We start from the raw sequence: 15,654 nt of genomic DNA on the forward strand, positions 1-15,654 counted from the left end.
CAATGTCAACAATATCACAAATGCAATGTTGCTTCTATTTATATCGTGATGAAGGCTGGGAGTTTTCTAACAAAAATTCTAAACCCTTTTTATGTGCATTTGAAAGGTTCCTTGTTTTCCAATATTTTTTCTTACTAAATTATGAAAGCGAATTGTATTGTCGTATTTTCGAGGCACAATCTAGGTTAACTACACAAAGCGATTGGGCTAAGGTTTTCAAACAAAAGCATTTATTCAGTTCAAAGCAATATAAACGCTCAAATCACGCTGAAGTTCAGCAATTAAACTTTAGATTAGCCGTAAAAAATAAACTTCCCGATAAAGTTGCGAATGCAGATACTTAGCTTTAGTACTAACCTTACGATTAAGTAGTGAAGGAAATCTAGTTGAAATATACATACATATCTAGTGTAGATAGCATTAACCATAGTGTTATTGATAAGTAAACAATTCCACCTGTAGAAAACCACAATGTACATAAATACGTAGTTAAAGATGTTTGATGGCACTTATAGGTCTTACCGATCTTCGCTGAAAGTGCCTATTGTTACTTTGTTTTTACACTATAATGTGATAAGGTTATTACGACGCGTATTGCTGATATAGTTAATTATTGCTGGTTTCACTGATATGCACTTTTAGCCCCGTTTACATCGATGCTGCCTTTGTAGAAGCGGTTAGAATGCAGTATTAGAGTGAAATTGCGCAGTTTTAGTGGGAAAATGCACTTAGTTGTAATAGAGACTTTCCTCTTAGATTTCACCTTCGTATTATATACGACTTACTCATAAATTTATTCGGAAGGCGGCGGAAATTGAGCAGCGAGGTTTTTGGTGTTGTCATTATACTAATGGAAATCAAAAATTTGAGGGAGTTCCACAAAAGCTTTGATAGTACAAAATCATGTCCAAACGAATGTCCACAGGTTTTAAGATACCTTTATCATATATTTTACTTGAAAATAGTTATATTATGGGATGGGTATGGGGACAGAAAAATCGCACATGATGGTCCTAACATTGAATTAAGAAGTTTGTTCAAAATAATCATTTCACAAGCGTCCAAAAAAATAGTATATCTGGAAAGAGATTTGCTATCTGCTAGTTCAATAATCATATTGGTGTAAACGTGGAAAGGGAAGGTATCCAGAATTTGATATTCAATACTAGAAAAACTTCTCGTGAGCAGTATTTAAGGCTCACGAATTCTGGTTCATTTTGGAAACGTGAAATTTCACCTGTGGAATTTCTATATGCGAAACTAAAATCTGAAGCTACGTCTCTACAAGGAAGTAAAAAATTTCATTTATAGTTAAATCTGCGTGAATTCCATAGAACTATAATATGGAAAACGTTCTAGAGAAATAGATTCCAGAATTTTATTTTAAAAACAAAAAAAGGTGGCTCAGTCTAAGAATTTTTCTGGAAATTGAAATTGTGAATAATACATTTAAAAAAAAAAACGCGATTTTATTTTATTAATGGAAAGAACAATTAAATCTGAAATTTATAGGTCTAAATATCTAAATCGAAAATTCTATTTAAATATTTAGAGAGAAGCAATAATTGAATTGGGAATGTTCCAGATTTTAGACCTCTGAGCTGGATATATTAAAATATTTAAATAGAATAAGGAATTTGCCATTCCATATCAAATAAAAGAAAATATATGGAAGTTTCAAATATAGAGAATTTCAATATCTGAGCTAGAAAACCCGGATCCTTTAGAAGCTCCTATGGATATTAAGCATTTTGTAAATCGTCTAAAAATTTCTGGATGATCTAGAGACGAAATGAAAGAGAGACATATGAAAACCAGAAATGCTATACACACCTTCATATACCTAAAGATGTGAATGCCAGACAACTTGGATTGACACGAATTTTGCATTCATGAACCAGCTCAATCTTTAAAGCGGGAAACTTCGCAATCTGTCATTGGATATTCGATACCGAAATAGGGATATTAAAATCTTATGCCGATGTCAGAATCTTGTCAGAGTTGTCAAAATAGTGTCAGAGTTGTCAGAACCGTGTCAGAATTGATCAACCAATCGTTATTTGTCACATGGACACGCATTAATATCTATTATTCAGTAGTTCTGTGCGTATTTTCAATGTCCTCATACTCTTATTTATATGTATCTAAGCAAATCCCTTGAGTTTCTATTTCAAAATATTTTCATTTGTTCTTTGGTAATTTGCTCATATCAATACTTACACAACTGCTTGGAGTCACATGGAAAAAACAGAAAATACGATATAGCAAATAAACCAACCAAAACACTAAAAGATAACACTCATTTGGTGAAACTTGGTAGGAATTTTGCACCTCAAATTTCTTAAAATTGCAATGAAAGTCATTGAAGAACGTTACCTAGAAAATTTAAAAGTAAACATGACAGCGCTTTAGCTCCAAACCCCTGTTGTCAGATATCTAAGTGTTGATTAACATCGCCCTATTGAAGTTTCTTTCTTTCGTTCCTTATTATTTCTGTTGATACATGAGCAAGCAACCAACCTAGAATTATTGTTTTTTTGTTGCAATTAATACACTCTATAATATGGGAAGAGAGAGTTTAACAATCACTTTTGCTCACATTGAGCCTTGTAAATTATGTAAAAAATTCGCCGCGTACTTAGAAAATTACGTTGAAATTGTTTTCTATTAGAGAAGAGTTGTCTGTTATGAAAATTAATAAATACAGATATAGTCTATGCGAAGTCACTTGCACCAGCGTTAGAATTGTAGTACGATCAGTTTTCTACACCATGCATGGAAATAAATTAGAAAAACATATATTGACCACTCCCGGTATGTGTGCGATGTGACACATCATGCACTCGATAACTCTGATTGGTCGCTGCAGACCGCTGCCGAATTTTGATTGGCCAAAATCGTGAACTCAATTTTTCCGTGTGTGTTGGCAAAAAGTAGCTATTTTGTAGTGGGCTGTGGTCGCATGAGTTTGGACCAGACGCAGTGCAGTAGTCGGTATAATCGATCTGCTTATTTGTTGTTAGTATTAGTTACGTTTTATTAATTTTGATTTATGTGTAATTATTATGAATGATTAAATGTGTTAAATTGTGTTCTTTGTTTACTAAATAAATTTCTTAAATATAATTTACACACGCCCACATTTGACAAAGTACACTGCTACGGAGAATGAGATTTAGTTTTTGCGCTGGTCCAAGTGGCTTCATATCGACTGTACTTATTGGGATATGAGCTTTCGCTATGAAGTCAAAATGAGGCTGCAATATTATGATATGATTTGTGGAAAGTAGTGGTTTACCGGAGGAAAACCTTTTGTGGCGATACTAAAGCTTTTATAAATTAGAAAGGTTTGTATGCCAATAAGTAAATAAATTAACGTAAGAAATCTGTATTAAGATACCTACTTTAATGTGCACCAAAATATTAAGTGATAAACCGTAAGTAAACTAATATTAAAGTATTGTAACTGAAACTAGTCCAGTAGAATAGGCATTATACCTAATACTATTGAGAAAAATCTTTTTCTGCTTGGGATACCTTTACATATTATAACGTGTAATCTTCTCTAATAATCTTTGAATGTACAGAAAACCTCACCAGAATTTTTCTCCCCCCAAAAACTTTTTAATTCGTTCATATTTGCTATAATGTGAATACACTCCCAGCGGTGCAGGTTCGATGCTCCTTGTATGTGCAATCAGGGATAATATGATAAAGGCGACGAAAATTATCGAGAATTTTTTATGAGTTTACACGTATGCAAATTAAGTGAAAAAAGGACACGACTGCACTTAGCGAGCGAGTGCCCTTTTGAGCTTAATTCGTATGAGCGTAAAATTGTCCAAAACGCGTAGGTTGATTTTGGTTGCACAAATTGTGTCTAAAAAGTCAATCACGTTCTCCGCAAGATCGAAATATTTCAGTTTGTTTCGACATCGCTAGGGAAATTATCGCGATAATTACACTAGTGCAAATTACCTCTGTAATTGGCCGGTGACCGGTTTAGTGTAACAATGAAAAAAAATGAATGAAATTTTCATCATAATTAAAATGTAATTTCCATGGCCTAAACAAAATATACAAGCAGGCCCGCTCTTAAATAGGCAGAAAGCACGCAGTCTGTCATAGTTTCAGGGCTGCGGGATTCTGCATTAACATTGGGGCCACCCTGTATACTTCTGTAATACTTCTTCGTGTAAGTTACGTTTCTGGGGGGAGGCACTAAATCATGTAAAGATTGATTATACATTGAGGTAAATGATACTTCTGTCAAAGAATAATCATTCAAAGTTAACTTATTTGAACTCTTGAGGAAAATTTCAGTGGTTTTATTCGTCGTATTTCATTACCTTAAAAAAATGATACCGACTTGTTCCTACCTTTAGTTGTCTCTTTTGAAGTAATCAGTTATTCTTATAAAAAACATATCTTTAGGCATATCTTTTATCTAATTTTTTTCGTTAAAATGCAGTAATTTTAGTTGCCTTAGACACGAAATATCTCTAGAACATAATCAATGGCTTTACACTGAGCTTTCAGTTTTTAATTGTTTCATACACGTAAAGCTATTAGAAACATTTCCTGACCATAGTTGTTAAGGTTTTATAATTTAATTGTACTAATTAACTAATCTAATTAATATGTAAATGAAATAAATTATAACATTGTTAATGATGTATCCCTATAGATTGTTATTGCTAGAAAATTTTTATTATAATATATCATAAAAATGTATTTACAGCCATTATTTCATTAATGGTACGTTACTTTTGCCGACAATATACTGATTAAATTAGATTATTTTCGTTTGATTTCATTGGTCAGCTGAAAAAGAGTGCAGATCCCGATAAGACAGTTTTGAGGCCGTTTTGAGCATCGTCAAATTTATGTGATGCTAATTGTTCGAGTCTAAATCATTTAGTTGAATTTTCAAAATATTGGTAAAATAGGGGTCGTTTGTGGAACTCAACCATGGGAATCTCAGTAACCGCAAAAGATAGGAAGTCGGTTGAATTAATTAATAAATTGAGTTCAAATTTTTATCCCAACTTAATCGACCATTTTATTTTTAATGGTTACCCAGATGCCCATGATTTAGTTCCAAAAATGGACACTCTGTATATACTATTTACCTTTATTTAAGACAATTATAACGAGCTTGTTAACCAGTATATATTTTATATACTGGTATACAAAGCTTCAATATCACGAACAAATGTGGAAATACTAACATATTTCTATTTCTTTTTGGTCAGCATCCAAGAAGTAGTATGGCAATAATCTCGTATCGCTCTGAATTGCCAATGGATTTGGCCATTAATTACCAACCATTAACCCTACAAAATAATAGTAACAAACCAACACAAGAAAACGTGTTGATTTTCATTAAGTTCTGAATTAAAACCATTTTTAAAGAGTTACAGCGTTAAACTCTTTAATCTACGAAGAAATTCACAATTCGGGCTATAAATTTGGTAATAAGCATGGGGCGACGAAAAGCGGGTTTTAGGAAAAACCATTTTTTCAGTCACCAAAAGAGACACCAAGTAATATTTCCCGTTTTCATGTAATTTAAGCACTAATACTTAACCGAAAGAGCATTTTTCATTTTAGAAAGATAACGCGGTGCCACCCCAACAAAAAGATGAGAGGAAACCTTATAATGACATTATTCGAGAGAATGAGAAATTCATAGAGTACTATAGGGTAGGTAAGAAGGAACAAATGAAGAGTACAGGAGAGAAAAGAGAAAGGAACATTTTTATTTTTTCTAAGAATATTGGTTTCATATATTTTTTGTAATACTGCAAGTGATTTTGTAAAATGCAAATTAAAACAACCTGAATGTATAGAAGTATATTGAAACAATTCCATGTACCAATTGTTTGTAAAAATGTGTCTCCTGCAAATTTCTAAAACCAGTGGTTTAGCATTTGAATTTGGGCCCTAACTTAGGATAAAAGTGTTAATAGGTTTTTTTTGTTTTTAGAAACAGGGTGTATGTAAACCTGAGGAATTCGATCAATTTATTGCTACATTGAAAACAGATCTGCCATCAACTTTCCGTATTACTGGCTCCAAGGCAGTGTCAAAGAAAATGTTAGGAGTAGTAGAAGGGGAATTGATAAAGGAGTGTGTACAACAAAGTGGTGATGAGAAACCACCCAACATGTTTCCTTTACCTTGGTAAGTATGCAAAAAAATTTTATTTTGTAGCAAAGGAAGTACTAGTTCTGTGGCACTCATAACCAGACAAATGATGATTGCCTTCCTGATTGATTAAATCTTTAAATAGGTACCCTGACAAATTAGCTTGGCAACTTGAACTCACAAGAAAAGATATTCGCTCCAATGAAGCATACTATAAACTTCACAATTTCCTTATTTCGGAAACTGAACATGGTACCATCTCCAGGCAGGAAACTGTGAGCATGATTCCGCCACTTGTCTTAGATGTTCAACCACACCACAAAGTAACAACCATAATCTAAAACCTTGAAACTGAAATACACAGTGGAGAGAATTGTAGATTTTGGACATGTGTGCAGCTCCAGGCTCAAAAACTGCCCAACTGTTGGAGCTTTTACACCAAAATGAAGAACCAATACCTACAGGCTATGTTTTAGCCAATGATGTAGACAATAAAAGGTGCTATATGTTGGTGCATCAAGCCAAGAGACTTAATTCACCTTGTGTGGCTGTGATTAACCATGATAGCGCCATGTTGCCTAATATGTTTGAAACATTGCCAGATGGAGGTACTCAGCAAGTAGGTATCTACGTCAAAGTTATCACTATTAAGATATTAAAACAGTGGCAATTGCTTTTCTATTTACTTTACATCACATTACATTACATCTATCTTCAGTTTGTTTCAACCATATACATGTGTCAGTTTAAATTCTTTGAATTATTCAATAGATTTTTTCTAACCACATGTTTTCATGCATGTAGGTCCAATTTGACAGAATCCTTTGCGACGTCCCTTGCTCAGGTGATGGTACTTTAAGGAAAAATCCAGACATCTGGATGAAATGGACGCCAGCTAATGCCTTAAACCTCCATGGGTACATAAACTCAACTAACGTGGTTCTACAAGCAAATTGAGTTTTTTTTTAGAATTCAGTATCGGATACTGAGAAGGGCTGCAGAATTACTGACAATGGAAGGGAGGATAGTGTATTCCACCTGCTCACTTAATCCTGTTGAAAATGAGGCTGTAATCCATAGAATGTTAGTAGAGGCCAATGGTGCTTTGGAGTTGGTTGATGTCTCCAGGTCTTTGCCCGGATTAAAATACACTCCTGGTAAATAACTAAATTCATATTAGGGTTAGGAGCCTTTGAAGCTCATAATAGCCTATAAAGCCATCCATAGATTCTTGAAAGTGTCATATAGTTTATATACAGTGGATGTTTATGCAAGGGGGATTCTTCTAAATTTTACATTATTTTTGGAATAAAAATTCACCATTTTTTTGCTATTTTTTAGACATATGTAACGGTTTTTTTACTACTTTGGGTTTAACAGGGGATGACCTCAACTTCACTATTGTAAATATCAGGTTTCATATATTTGTATATATTCGAAAAAAGCATAGAATTTTGTGAAGAATTAATAAAATTTCAACCTCAGGCATGACAAGTTGGCAGGTTTCAAGCAGAAACCTCGAATTCTACAAAACATTTGACGAAGTCGATGAAAAATGGACCACCACCATAAGGCCCCAGATGTATCCCCCTAAAGAGGAAGATAAAAGCAAGTACCACCTTGAAAGATGGTATAATTAAAGTAACATTTAATTATAAATAAACTCATTTACTTTATATATTAGCATAAGAATCCTTCCTCACCAACAGAACACCGGTGCGTTTTTTGTGGCTGTTTTACAGAAAGTTGGTGCATTTACTTCGAAGGAAAAGAAAACAGAGGGGGAGAATTTAGAGACTCAAAATGTTGAGTCAAATAAACGAGAATTCGACGAAAGGTACTCTATTTGTGTGGAATGTTTTTTAGAGAGCTTAATAGTGCCTTCATTCTAGTTACGAAAAGAGACTTTTTAGAGAATGAAGGCGAATTCTTCATATAGAGATAAAACATTTAATTTTGTTCAATGTGTAAAACGTAAAAAATGTAAATTTACGGTATGCTTTTTTAAAATTTTACACTGTTTATTGGGAGCACATTCGAAAATGTAAATAATTAATTTATTAAATTAAAAGTTCACGTCACCATAACTATATATATTCTGCCTTGAAGATAAACATTTGACTCTCATCAAATTCTCTTTAGGTTGCCACAGAATCAAAGAAAACGGCGCCGTAAAGATATCTACCGTGAAGACCCTTATGTGTTTTTTAAAGAAGACGAACCTATCTGGACCGATATTAAAGAGTTTTACCATATCTCTGACAAATTCGATGCACAATGCCTTTTAACTCGCTGCCATGAAGGCAAAAAAAAGAACATTTACCTCACTTCTGCTGGTATTAAGGACTTAGTAGTCACCAACCAGTCCACCATAAAATTCATCAACACCGGGGTAAAAGCTTTTGTTAGATGCGACAATAAAAACATGAAGTGTGCATTTAGGTGAGGCTTATTATGAAAGTCTACCAGAAAAACCTTTGAACTCGATTTTAGAATTGCCAATGACGGCCTTGAAAGTATTTATCCATACATTGGAACATGTCGTAAAGTCAACATTCCTAATGAGGATCTCATAGTCTTGTTGACAAATAATAATCCACAAAAGTCGCCCCAGATTTCCGAACTATCACAGTCGATCCAGGACCAAGTGGAACATTTAAGTATGTTTCATTCACATTTTTTTTTTTTATGGATTCCGATTAATGTTTTTATGTTTAGGTGCAGGGAGTTGTGTATTGATTTACACAGAAAAAGCTGAAAATAGTAAAGATGCTCCAATGCAGATTCACATTAGCGGGTGGCGGGGTACCACTTCGTTGAGGTGTTATACTACCCAACATAGTACTGTGCACTTGTTGAGGTTATTGGGTGGGGATATTTCCAAGTATGGTGAGTGTCCTTTCAATTTTCTTTTAGGTTGAGAGATGCTGTCTTTTTTATAGTGGAAACTCGTATATTAAGTAAATTCAGTTGAATGAAATTAGTAGTTTATGAAGGAATCATATACGATGATATATGCAGTTCTTTTTATTAGATATCAGCAAATTCAAAAAGAAAATTGAAGACGATGAAGAAATACCTGAATCTGGAGGTACCTTGAATCCAGCTAAAGACAAGAATGAGCAAAATGAGTAATAATCGTTGTGAGGTAAGTAAAATTGTTTGTTTAATAAACAATAATTGTAACATAATGTCTAACAATTATCTATTGATAGAGCCGCAGATGATTAAACAATGCATATGCGAGTATTTTAATTAATTTCTCTCGAGTAACTTCCTTCTATTTTTCAATGAAACACACAAAAAATTAAAGACATAGCAACAAAGACAGTAAGTAATAATTGTTTTTTTGACTTTCCATAATTGCACTAAACCCCTTTCCCAATATTCACAGCCATGTTTGACTACTTATACGTACAGTATCAAAAATGTTTTAATTCAAGACGCCAACAAACGCGAAAGTATCGATGGCAAAATTGTGCTACTGTGGAATTAAGACGAGAAGTAACAGGGACGGACTAAGATTACGTATCAATTAAACTATTGTGCTTAGAGAACAAAATTTGTGCCGTCATTCTATCTAAATCTAATTGTTTTTAATCAAAATTGTGTTTGAAAAAATCAAAACTTGTAATTCCTTGGCCTATAGGTCGATATTAGTTGATTAATTAGGTTTTAAAGTTGAATTGTGACTTGTTTGGAATTGACACTTTTAACTCTAGCATTTTTCGCACATAAATTCGTTCCCATGAAGTGGTTTTTCCAACAAAGTTCGTTAGTTTCCAAGTTTTTGTGGCAGAGAGGGCATCTGGTGTATCCTTCAGGCAAATCTAATACATACAATTTCTCTGTAAGAATTTTTTCAAATACATGCTAATTAAAACCATTTAAAAAGGTTTTCATAATAATGAGAAATTCTCAGATGCCTTACGTCATACTTACCACTACACTCAGTCAAATGCACCTGATTCTTTTCCTTATTCACAGCTTCCGTACACTGCGAGCATTGCTTGAACGTTTCGTGCTTCTCGCATTCCATCATCAAGTGTTCCGTCAGCGTCGCCACTTCGACCACCTGGTTGCAGTGCTTGCACCGCACTAACATCGGACACTGTCTCCAGTAGTGCGAATTCATCGAATTACTCGTCAGCAGGATTACCTTCTCAGGTTGGCCGCAGAATATGCAATGCCTGAAATATATTTCTTACACATTAGCCGAGTTGGCAGTTTTATTCAAGTACCCTATAACATACAGTGATAAGTAATAATATAGAAAAGTTGTTTCTTTGGGGAAAATAAAATAAAACAAATAAATGTTTACGAATTGCTATTATGTTTTTTTATCTACTGATTACTGATGATTTGCGTCACAGCTTGCTGTTACAACTAATCACCAATCACGGACGTGAAGAGGGCTATGGCAGCTAATGTTTAATTATCATAAAAGTAACCTATAAATTATTAACAAGTGGCTTTACTAACATCTACTGACATACCTCTCAGAATCGGTTTTCTGTGAATTATTGCTGGGACTGGACACCCCACTGGCCGAACTCGAGCTCTGCCGATCTTGGTCCTGTTTATGGTTTCCATTGGTTTGAACAATGTTACCGCCACTCTGGCTTTTGGATAAGGCATAATTGGACCTTGTTCTATTGTCGTTGACAACGAAGCTGTTTGCCATTCGCTCTATGTTTCCAGAGCTAACGCACTTGCTTATTTCGTTACTGGCTTTCGTGTCTTTTTGCGGCTCTGGGCTGAAGCATTCACCGTTGGACATTCCTGAGCATTGCTGGATCAGCCGGTTTCGTTCCAGAAGCTCGCGTTTACGCTGGAAAGCACATTCTTTCTTTGCTCAAAATTGTAATTAACAACGTGTTTAAACTTGTCTGCGTCGACAGAAACAGATTTTTTAAAGCAGCGAACCAAACATTAAATTAGTGTACTACCTGCAAATCTATGTTATCAAACTCGTGAAACAGTTGTCTGTAAAGCAGATTTCGTCGGGTTATATCGTCATCAGGAGGCAGCTGTTTCCGTACCATTCTAGGATTGACCTTGTAAACGAGTACCAAAATCCTTTCCGAGACTTTCCGTACTGCCTCTGCTGGATGGTGAAGACCACTGGATCCGAATTCTGACAGTGTTCTGCATGTTAATCCGCTGAAAATCATGTAAAATGATCGCTTTTTAAGTTAAAATTTTTCAAAATAGCTGCAGAAAAAAAACGTTTTAGTAAAAAATCATAAAGGGCCTTTACAGGTTGTCTACGATTTCTCACGTTCTTGTTTGATCACCTGTTGAAAAACTCATTCCTGAATTAAATTCACCTGAAAATGTTCCTGCTGTTTAATGGGCAAATTTACTTTAATTTGAACCATCGCAATGTGGACTATAGAGTGAACTCTGGAGATGAAATCGATAGGTTTGAATATGGATGGAGATCGATACATTTCTAGATTTATCTCAGAGTAGAATACTCCTATGTGGAATGTAAGATTTCTTTTGTTTTGAGCGTTGGAGTATGAGGAATTTGATTGAATACATTAAGAAGAATTGGGATTGATTTCAAAATGCGGGAAATTCGAAAAAATTCTAGATTTATCTGGAAGCGTTACTGCTGCGCAGAGACTGGAAATGAAGGAGATGGATTTCAAGATGGCAAACATTCGATGAATTTCTAGATTTACGTGGGAGTATTTCCACTACTTAAAGGACGAAATTTCCTGTAATGTAACTTGGAATTTGGAGGGAATTAACCGAGAAGAACTGGGTTAATTTGAAGATGGCAGAAATTCTAGGCATCTTCCATCTGAACACTGGGCTTTCAACTCAAGCCAGGGGAAACCTCCTTGCCTTAAAGGTAAGTAGCTCCAATTGTAACACTTCAAGAGTTGCATTTAAGCTTTGCCAGCTTATTTGGACTATAAATCATAACGGGCCGATACAAACTGTTTACCTCGCAATACAGGAATACAATAGTATGTGCGCTCCTATTTTAACACTGTGGTCATCTACTACTTAAGCTGATAGATATTTGAGCAAAAAATTTCAGGTGATTTCAAATCCAATCAAAACGAACTCTACAAACAGGCGTCTATGCAAATTTACCTCTGTTTCTCAGTGGAAATCCCATGATTCAAAATGAGTTGTTCGACCATTTCCGCCCTACTGAGCGCTAATCTAGGATGAGTGCTGCTACTAACCGGCCTACTCAAATGCACCGGAATAATATGAAGGTCTCTAAAAGAATGAATAGGCTAAACACCAATTCTAGTCCAACTACAATTTTGCTACTTTTGGGCCTGGTTTATACCTTACAGCTTTAACATCGGCCATGGTTAGTATGGTGTGCACAGCCATGTGGTGGATCCTAGCGCTGGTGTCTCCGGACTTAGTTAACAGCTCTGGCAGCAGCTTGTCTACGCTTCTGGAAACTTCTGCTGGCAGTACTCTATAGGGAGAAAGACTAACGGTTTATGTATTAGTACTTGAACATGTATGTACCTTCCAGGGACAAACTGCACGAAAAACAACCTAATGACCTCATTAGCCAGGTTGTAAACAGTAAACACTTTATCCCTTAAAGCCCTATGTAGCAGGAACACCGAAGCTCTGGCAGTTTTGTTTGGGGTGTGCATCTTAGTGTTGTCGTACGAGAGTAGCTCCTCCTTCAAGCATTGCAAGCCTTCTTCTTTATCCGAGTAATGCTTAGAGTAGAATTTCTCTACTAGATCGGTCCCAAAGACCAGAATAGGGAGACTAGCTTGTTTTTTTTCTCGTTCGGTCAGCTTTGAGGTGGTCTTAGAGTCTTGGTCAATCTGGCATTCGCGGAGGAATTCGTTGGTTTGAGAGCTGCAGAATTGGCGCCCAATAGAATATAATTACAAAATGAAATCCACATACTGTCTTAAGGCAGGCAGAGGTTTATCTTCATACATCTCATAAGTAGACTTCACAATAGCGCCAGCGGATTTGTTTCGCCTTCTAAGAGATCCCCGGCTCAAAATGGGGCTCCCTGTGCAGGGTGATCCGGTTTTAGGGCTTTGGTATCTCGACATGTGCAGCGGGGACATTTGATTAGGAGAGCTTGATCTTCTGTCGTTTCTGATATTCATCGTTGGAGACAGGAGATTTTTGTTCTCCAAATTTGTGTCGATGCATTCATCGTTCTTCGAACAAGGCTATTGAAATCAAGGAATATATTTCTTCTCTACGATGATATTTAACGATGAAAACAGGCTTGAATGGTTAAATTTTGTCGTAAAATTGATTCGTAGGCCCATGTACCTATTTATGGAATTTTTTATGCCTTTCTCATCATTTGACCCATGAAATGACCGTCATCAATAAATTATGTTTGATAAATAAGCCTTTTTATTAAGCCTGACGCAGATCCTCTCACTCACCCCATTAGCTTCTAGCAAGTCTTCCACTCCAAGTTGCTGGAAAATTTCATTCCTAAACTGTTCCAGTTGCATCTTTTTGTGGTTGGCCTTCTCGTAGTCTTCCAGTTCAATGGCATGTCGTTTTTCCAGTTCGTATTTACCCATTTTCTCTCCTGCTGTTCGCAGTGTCAGCATGGCATGTTTGAGTTTTCTTGCATATTCAAATCTCTCATCTAGAAGTGCGTTTCAACTTAGGCTGTGAATCGACTTTAGATCACTTTAATGGGTTGAAAACTCCCTGTAAATCCTCGATGGATCCCCAGCCTACGTGAAGTGAATCACATGATTTTGGACTCCCTGTCCAAAATCATGCCGAGTAAAGGTTTTCTTCATAATTTTTTTAAAATAATTAGAGAGGAGAAAAATGCAAGAAAGAAGCGAAAAGTAGATGAGTAGAACGAAGGAGGGAAGTTCCTTCCATTGAAGATTCATCGCTTAGATAGGTGTTTATCCTTCCTTAGGTGATTCGATAAGGTACTTAATAGGAGGGTGGGGAACCAGTTGCTGAGTCATAATATAACATACATTCCTAAAACCTGCTGTATATTAAGGTTTGTATTACCACGATGCATAAAAAACAAGTTTTGGTTCATTTTTTGATTACGATATTTTTTGATTGCTGAAAAATAGGCACATGAGAGCTGAGATTTTCGAAATTAACTCTCTAAAATCAGGACCGTACTAGATGAATTTCAATAGAGATAGAACTAATCGAAAACCATTCTGAATTTAGACGACCTTTAAGATTTAAATAGTCTCGGGATTAGATCTAGGTGTTGTAAACCTCAGCTTGCCACCTGAGTTCACTTACTTATAACAGCCAAATACTTCTTCATCTCCATTTCCCTTACAATTTTCGCCACATCGGGAGCAACGTACATTTCAAAAGCCAAATCATCGTAAGGTGAAAAGTACTCCGGGTTATTAATGATCTCGTTTAGTTTCGCCATCTGTCCATCCACTTCTTCGTTGGAGATGTGCTGCTGATGGTCCAAGTCATTGCCAATTACATTAAATGCGATCACACTAACCTATAATGAGGACTTATCACTTGTAGTATGTAATTCCAGTTTATAGAGATACCTGATTGAAAACATTAAGAGGAATAATGTGGTTTTTGAACAAACTCAACTTAACAAACGAAGCTTCCATCTTAGGCACATTCGCAGATTTAAGCTCTCTGCTCTTGAATTCTGTAGATTCATTGCTGGTCAACGTTACATATCCTATGTATTCCCAACTAACATCGCCTATATCACTAATGGTGTTGCTCTCCTCATTGCTGCAATAAAACTCCACTCTTGAGGCTATAAATAACCTCGAATTAATAAAATTGTGTAGTGGCCGTCAATTTGTTATCTTTAAAATTAATAATGGATTCAATTGACCTAAATGTTTCCCTATGAAACGTACGTATCATGTATTGATGAGCCAGAATTTGGATTTTATCTAAGACGCATCTTTTTTCTAGTTGCAGCACTATCTCTTGAGGGTAACCGCAGTTCTTTTCCGACCTCCATCCTCGCACAGTTGGACCGTGGCTGTTTAGTTCTGTAAGTCGATATTTTGAATCCTCACCTAGAAATTGCACGAACCAATATCAAAATATCTTCTCGCAAGCTTTATAGAATAGACCACAGCACCGACACTTACTGGAAGCACTTGCAGATGAAAATCCAATTTTCTTAGGCATTTACACGTTAAGCTTGGTTAATAGTTTGCTTCTAACTAAGAGTTTTTTTATGGAAAAGTCTTTGGTTTCCCTTTTTGGTGCAGTCACATGGCGTTGGGTAAACTGAAGGGGGAATCCGACTGACGCTGAATCCCTATTGATTTTCCGACATTGTTCGATTTTGCGTGAAAGTGTGGGAAAATCAATGGAAAGCGGCACCAAGGGCGCAGTTCCGTTTTACTTGATGGTGAATGAATATGTGTGTCAAGACAGATATCAGATTTTCAGTTTTTAACTGAACCTGTTGGGAATTCGAAAAAATCTCTTTTGCAGGATCGAAAAAAAATTGTGGCGTCGCCACTGAACCCTGCAACTCATTATTTT

At 35.7% G+C, this 15,654-nt stretch overlaps 2 protein-coding genes across 5 annotated transcripts; one reads left to right on the forward strand and one right to left on the reverse strand.

The window, feature by feature from the left end:
- Window positions 1–5,361: 5,361 nt before the first annotated feature.
- Nsun2 (tRNA (cytosine(34)-C(5))-methyltransferase Nsun2) lies at window positions 5,362–9,854 on the forward strand. Of its 2 annotated transcripts, none has more exons than XM_066406096.1 (13): window positions 5,362–5,546; window positions 5,614–5,706; window positions 5,990–6,186; window positions 6,296–6,473; window positions 6,530–6,769; window positions 6,955–7,067; window positions 7,120–7,307; window positions 7,636–7,780; window positions 7,835–7,987; window positions 8,293–8,592; window positions 8,644–8,810; window positions 8,869–9,039; window positions 9,185–9,854. In XM_066406096.1, the coding sequence occupies exons 1-13, from the start codon at window positions 5,484–5,486 to the stop codon at window positions 9,283–9,285; spliced, it is 2,109 nt and encodes a 702-aa protein (XP_066262193.1). In that variant the 5' UTR covers window positions 5,362–5,483; the 3' UTR covers window positions 9,286–9,854. The 2 variants fall into 2 exon arrangements, with proteins under 2 accessions (XP_066262193.1, XP_066262194.1); XM_066406097.1 differs by having other exon boundaries at window positions 5,374–5,546; window positions 5,599–5,706.
- On the reverse strand, window positions 9,826–15,550 carry LOC136419617 (centrosomal protein of 104 kDa). Of its 3 annotated transcripts, none has more exons than XM_066406094.1 (13): window positions 15,252–15,550; window positions 14,987–15,176; window positions 14,682–14,880; window positions 14,410–14,629; window positions 13,560–13,771; window positions 13,057–13,334; window positions 12,658–13,005; window positions 12,467–12,604; window positions 12,262–12,393; window positions 11,100–11,313; window positions 10,647–10,981; window positions 10,093–10,340; window positions 9,826–9,980 (listed from the first exon to the last, which is right to left on the reverse strand). In XM_066406094.1, the coding sequence occupies exons 1-13, from the start codon at window positions 15,289–15,291 to the stop codon at window positions 9,826–9,828; spliced, it is 2,709 nt and encodes a 902-aa protein (XP_066262191.1). In that variant the 5' UTR covers window positions 15,292–15,550. The 3 variants fall into 3 exon arrangements, with proteins under 3 accessions (XP_066262191.1, XP_066262190.1, XP_066262192.1); XM_066406093.1 differs by having other exon boundaries at window positions 14,682–14,905; window positions 15,012–15,176; window positions 15,252–15,549; XM_066406095.1 differs by lacking the exon at window positions 15,252–15,550 and having other exon boundaries at window positions 15,012–15,098.
- Window positions 15,551–15,654: the final 104 nt, after the last annotated feature.

This window comes from Euwallacea similis, chromosome 3 (genome assembly GCF_039881205.1).
Source record: "Euwallacea similis isolate ESF13 chromosome 3, ESF131.1, whole genome shotgun sequence".
NCBI classification, from domain to species: Eukaryota; Metazoa; Arthropoda; class Insecta; order Coleoptera; family Curculionidae; genus Euwallacea; species Euwallacea similis.

Coding starts and splice junctions, on each gene's coding strand:
- LOC136419617 (XM_066406094.1), bottom strand. CDS start 15,291: ATGCCTAAGAAAATTGGATTTTCATCTGCAAGTGCTTCCA. Junction 15,177..15,251: donor TTCATCTGCAAGTGCTTCCA/GTAAGTGTCGGT, acceptor TGCAATTTCTAG/GTGAGGATTCAAAATATCGA. Junction 13,006..13,056: donor CCTCTGCCTGCCTTAAGACA/GTATGTGGATTT, acceptor CCAATTCTGCAG/CTCTCAAACCAACGAATTCC.
- Nsun2 (XM_066406096.1), top strand. CDS start 5,484: ATGGGGCGACGAAAAGCGGGTTTTAGGAAAAACCATTTTTTCAGTCAC. Junction 6,474..6,529: donor ATGTTCAACCACACCACAAA/GTAACAACCATA, acceptor AGAGAATTGTAG/ATTTTGGACATGTGTGCAGC. Junction 6,770..6,954: donor CAGATGGAGGTACTCAGCAA/GTAGGTATCTAC, acceptor TCATGCATGTAG/GTCCAATTTGACAGAATCCT.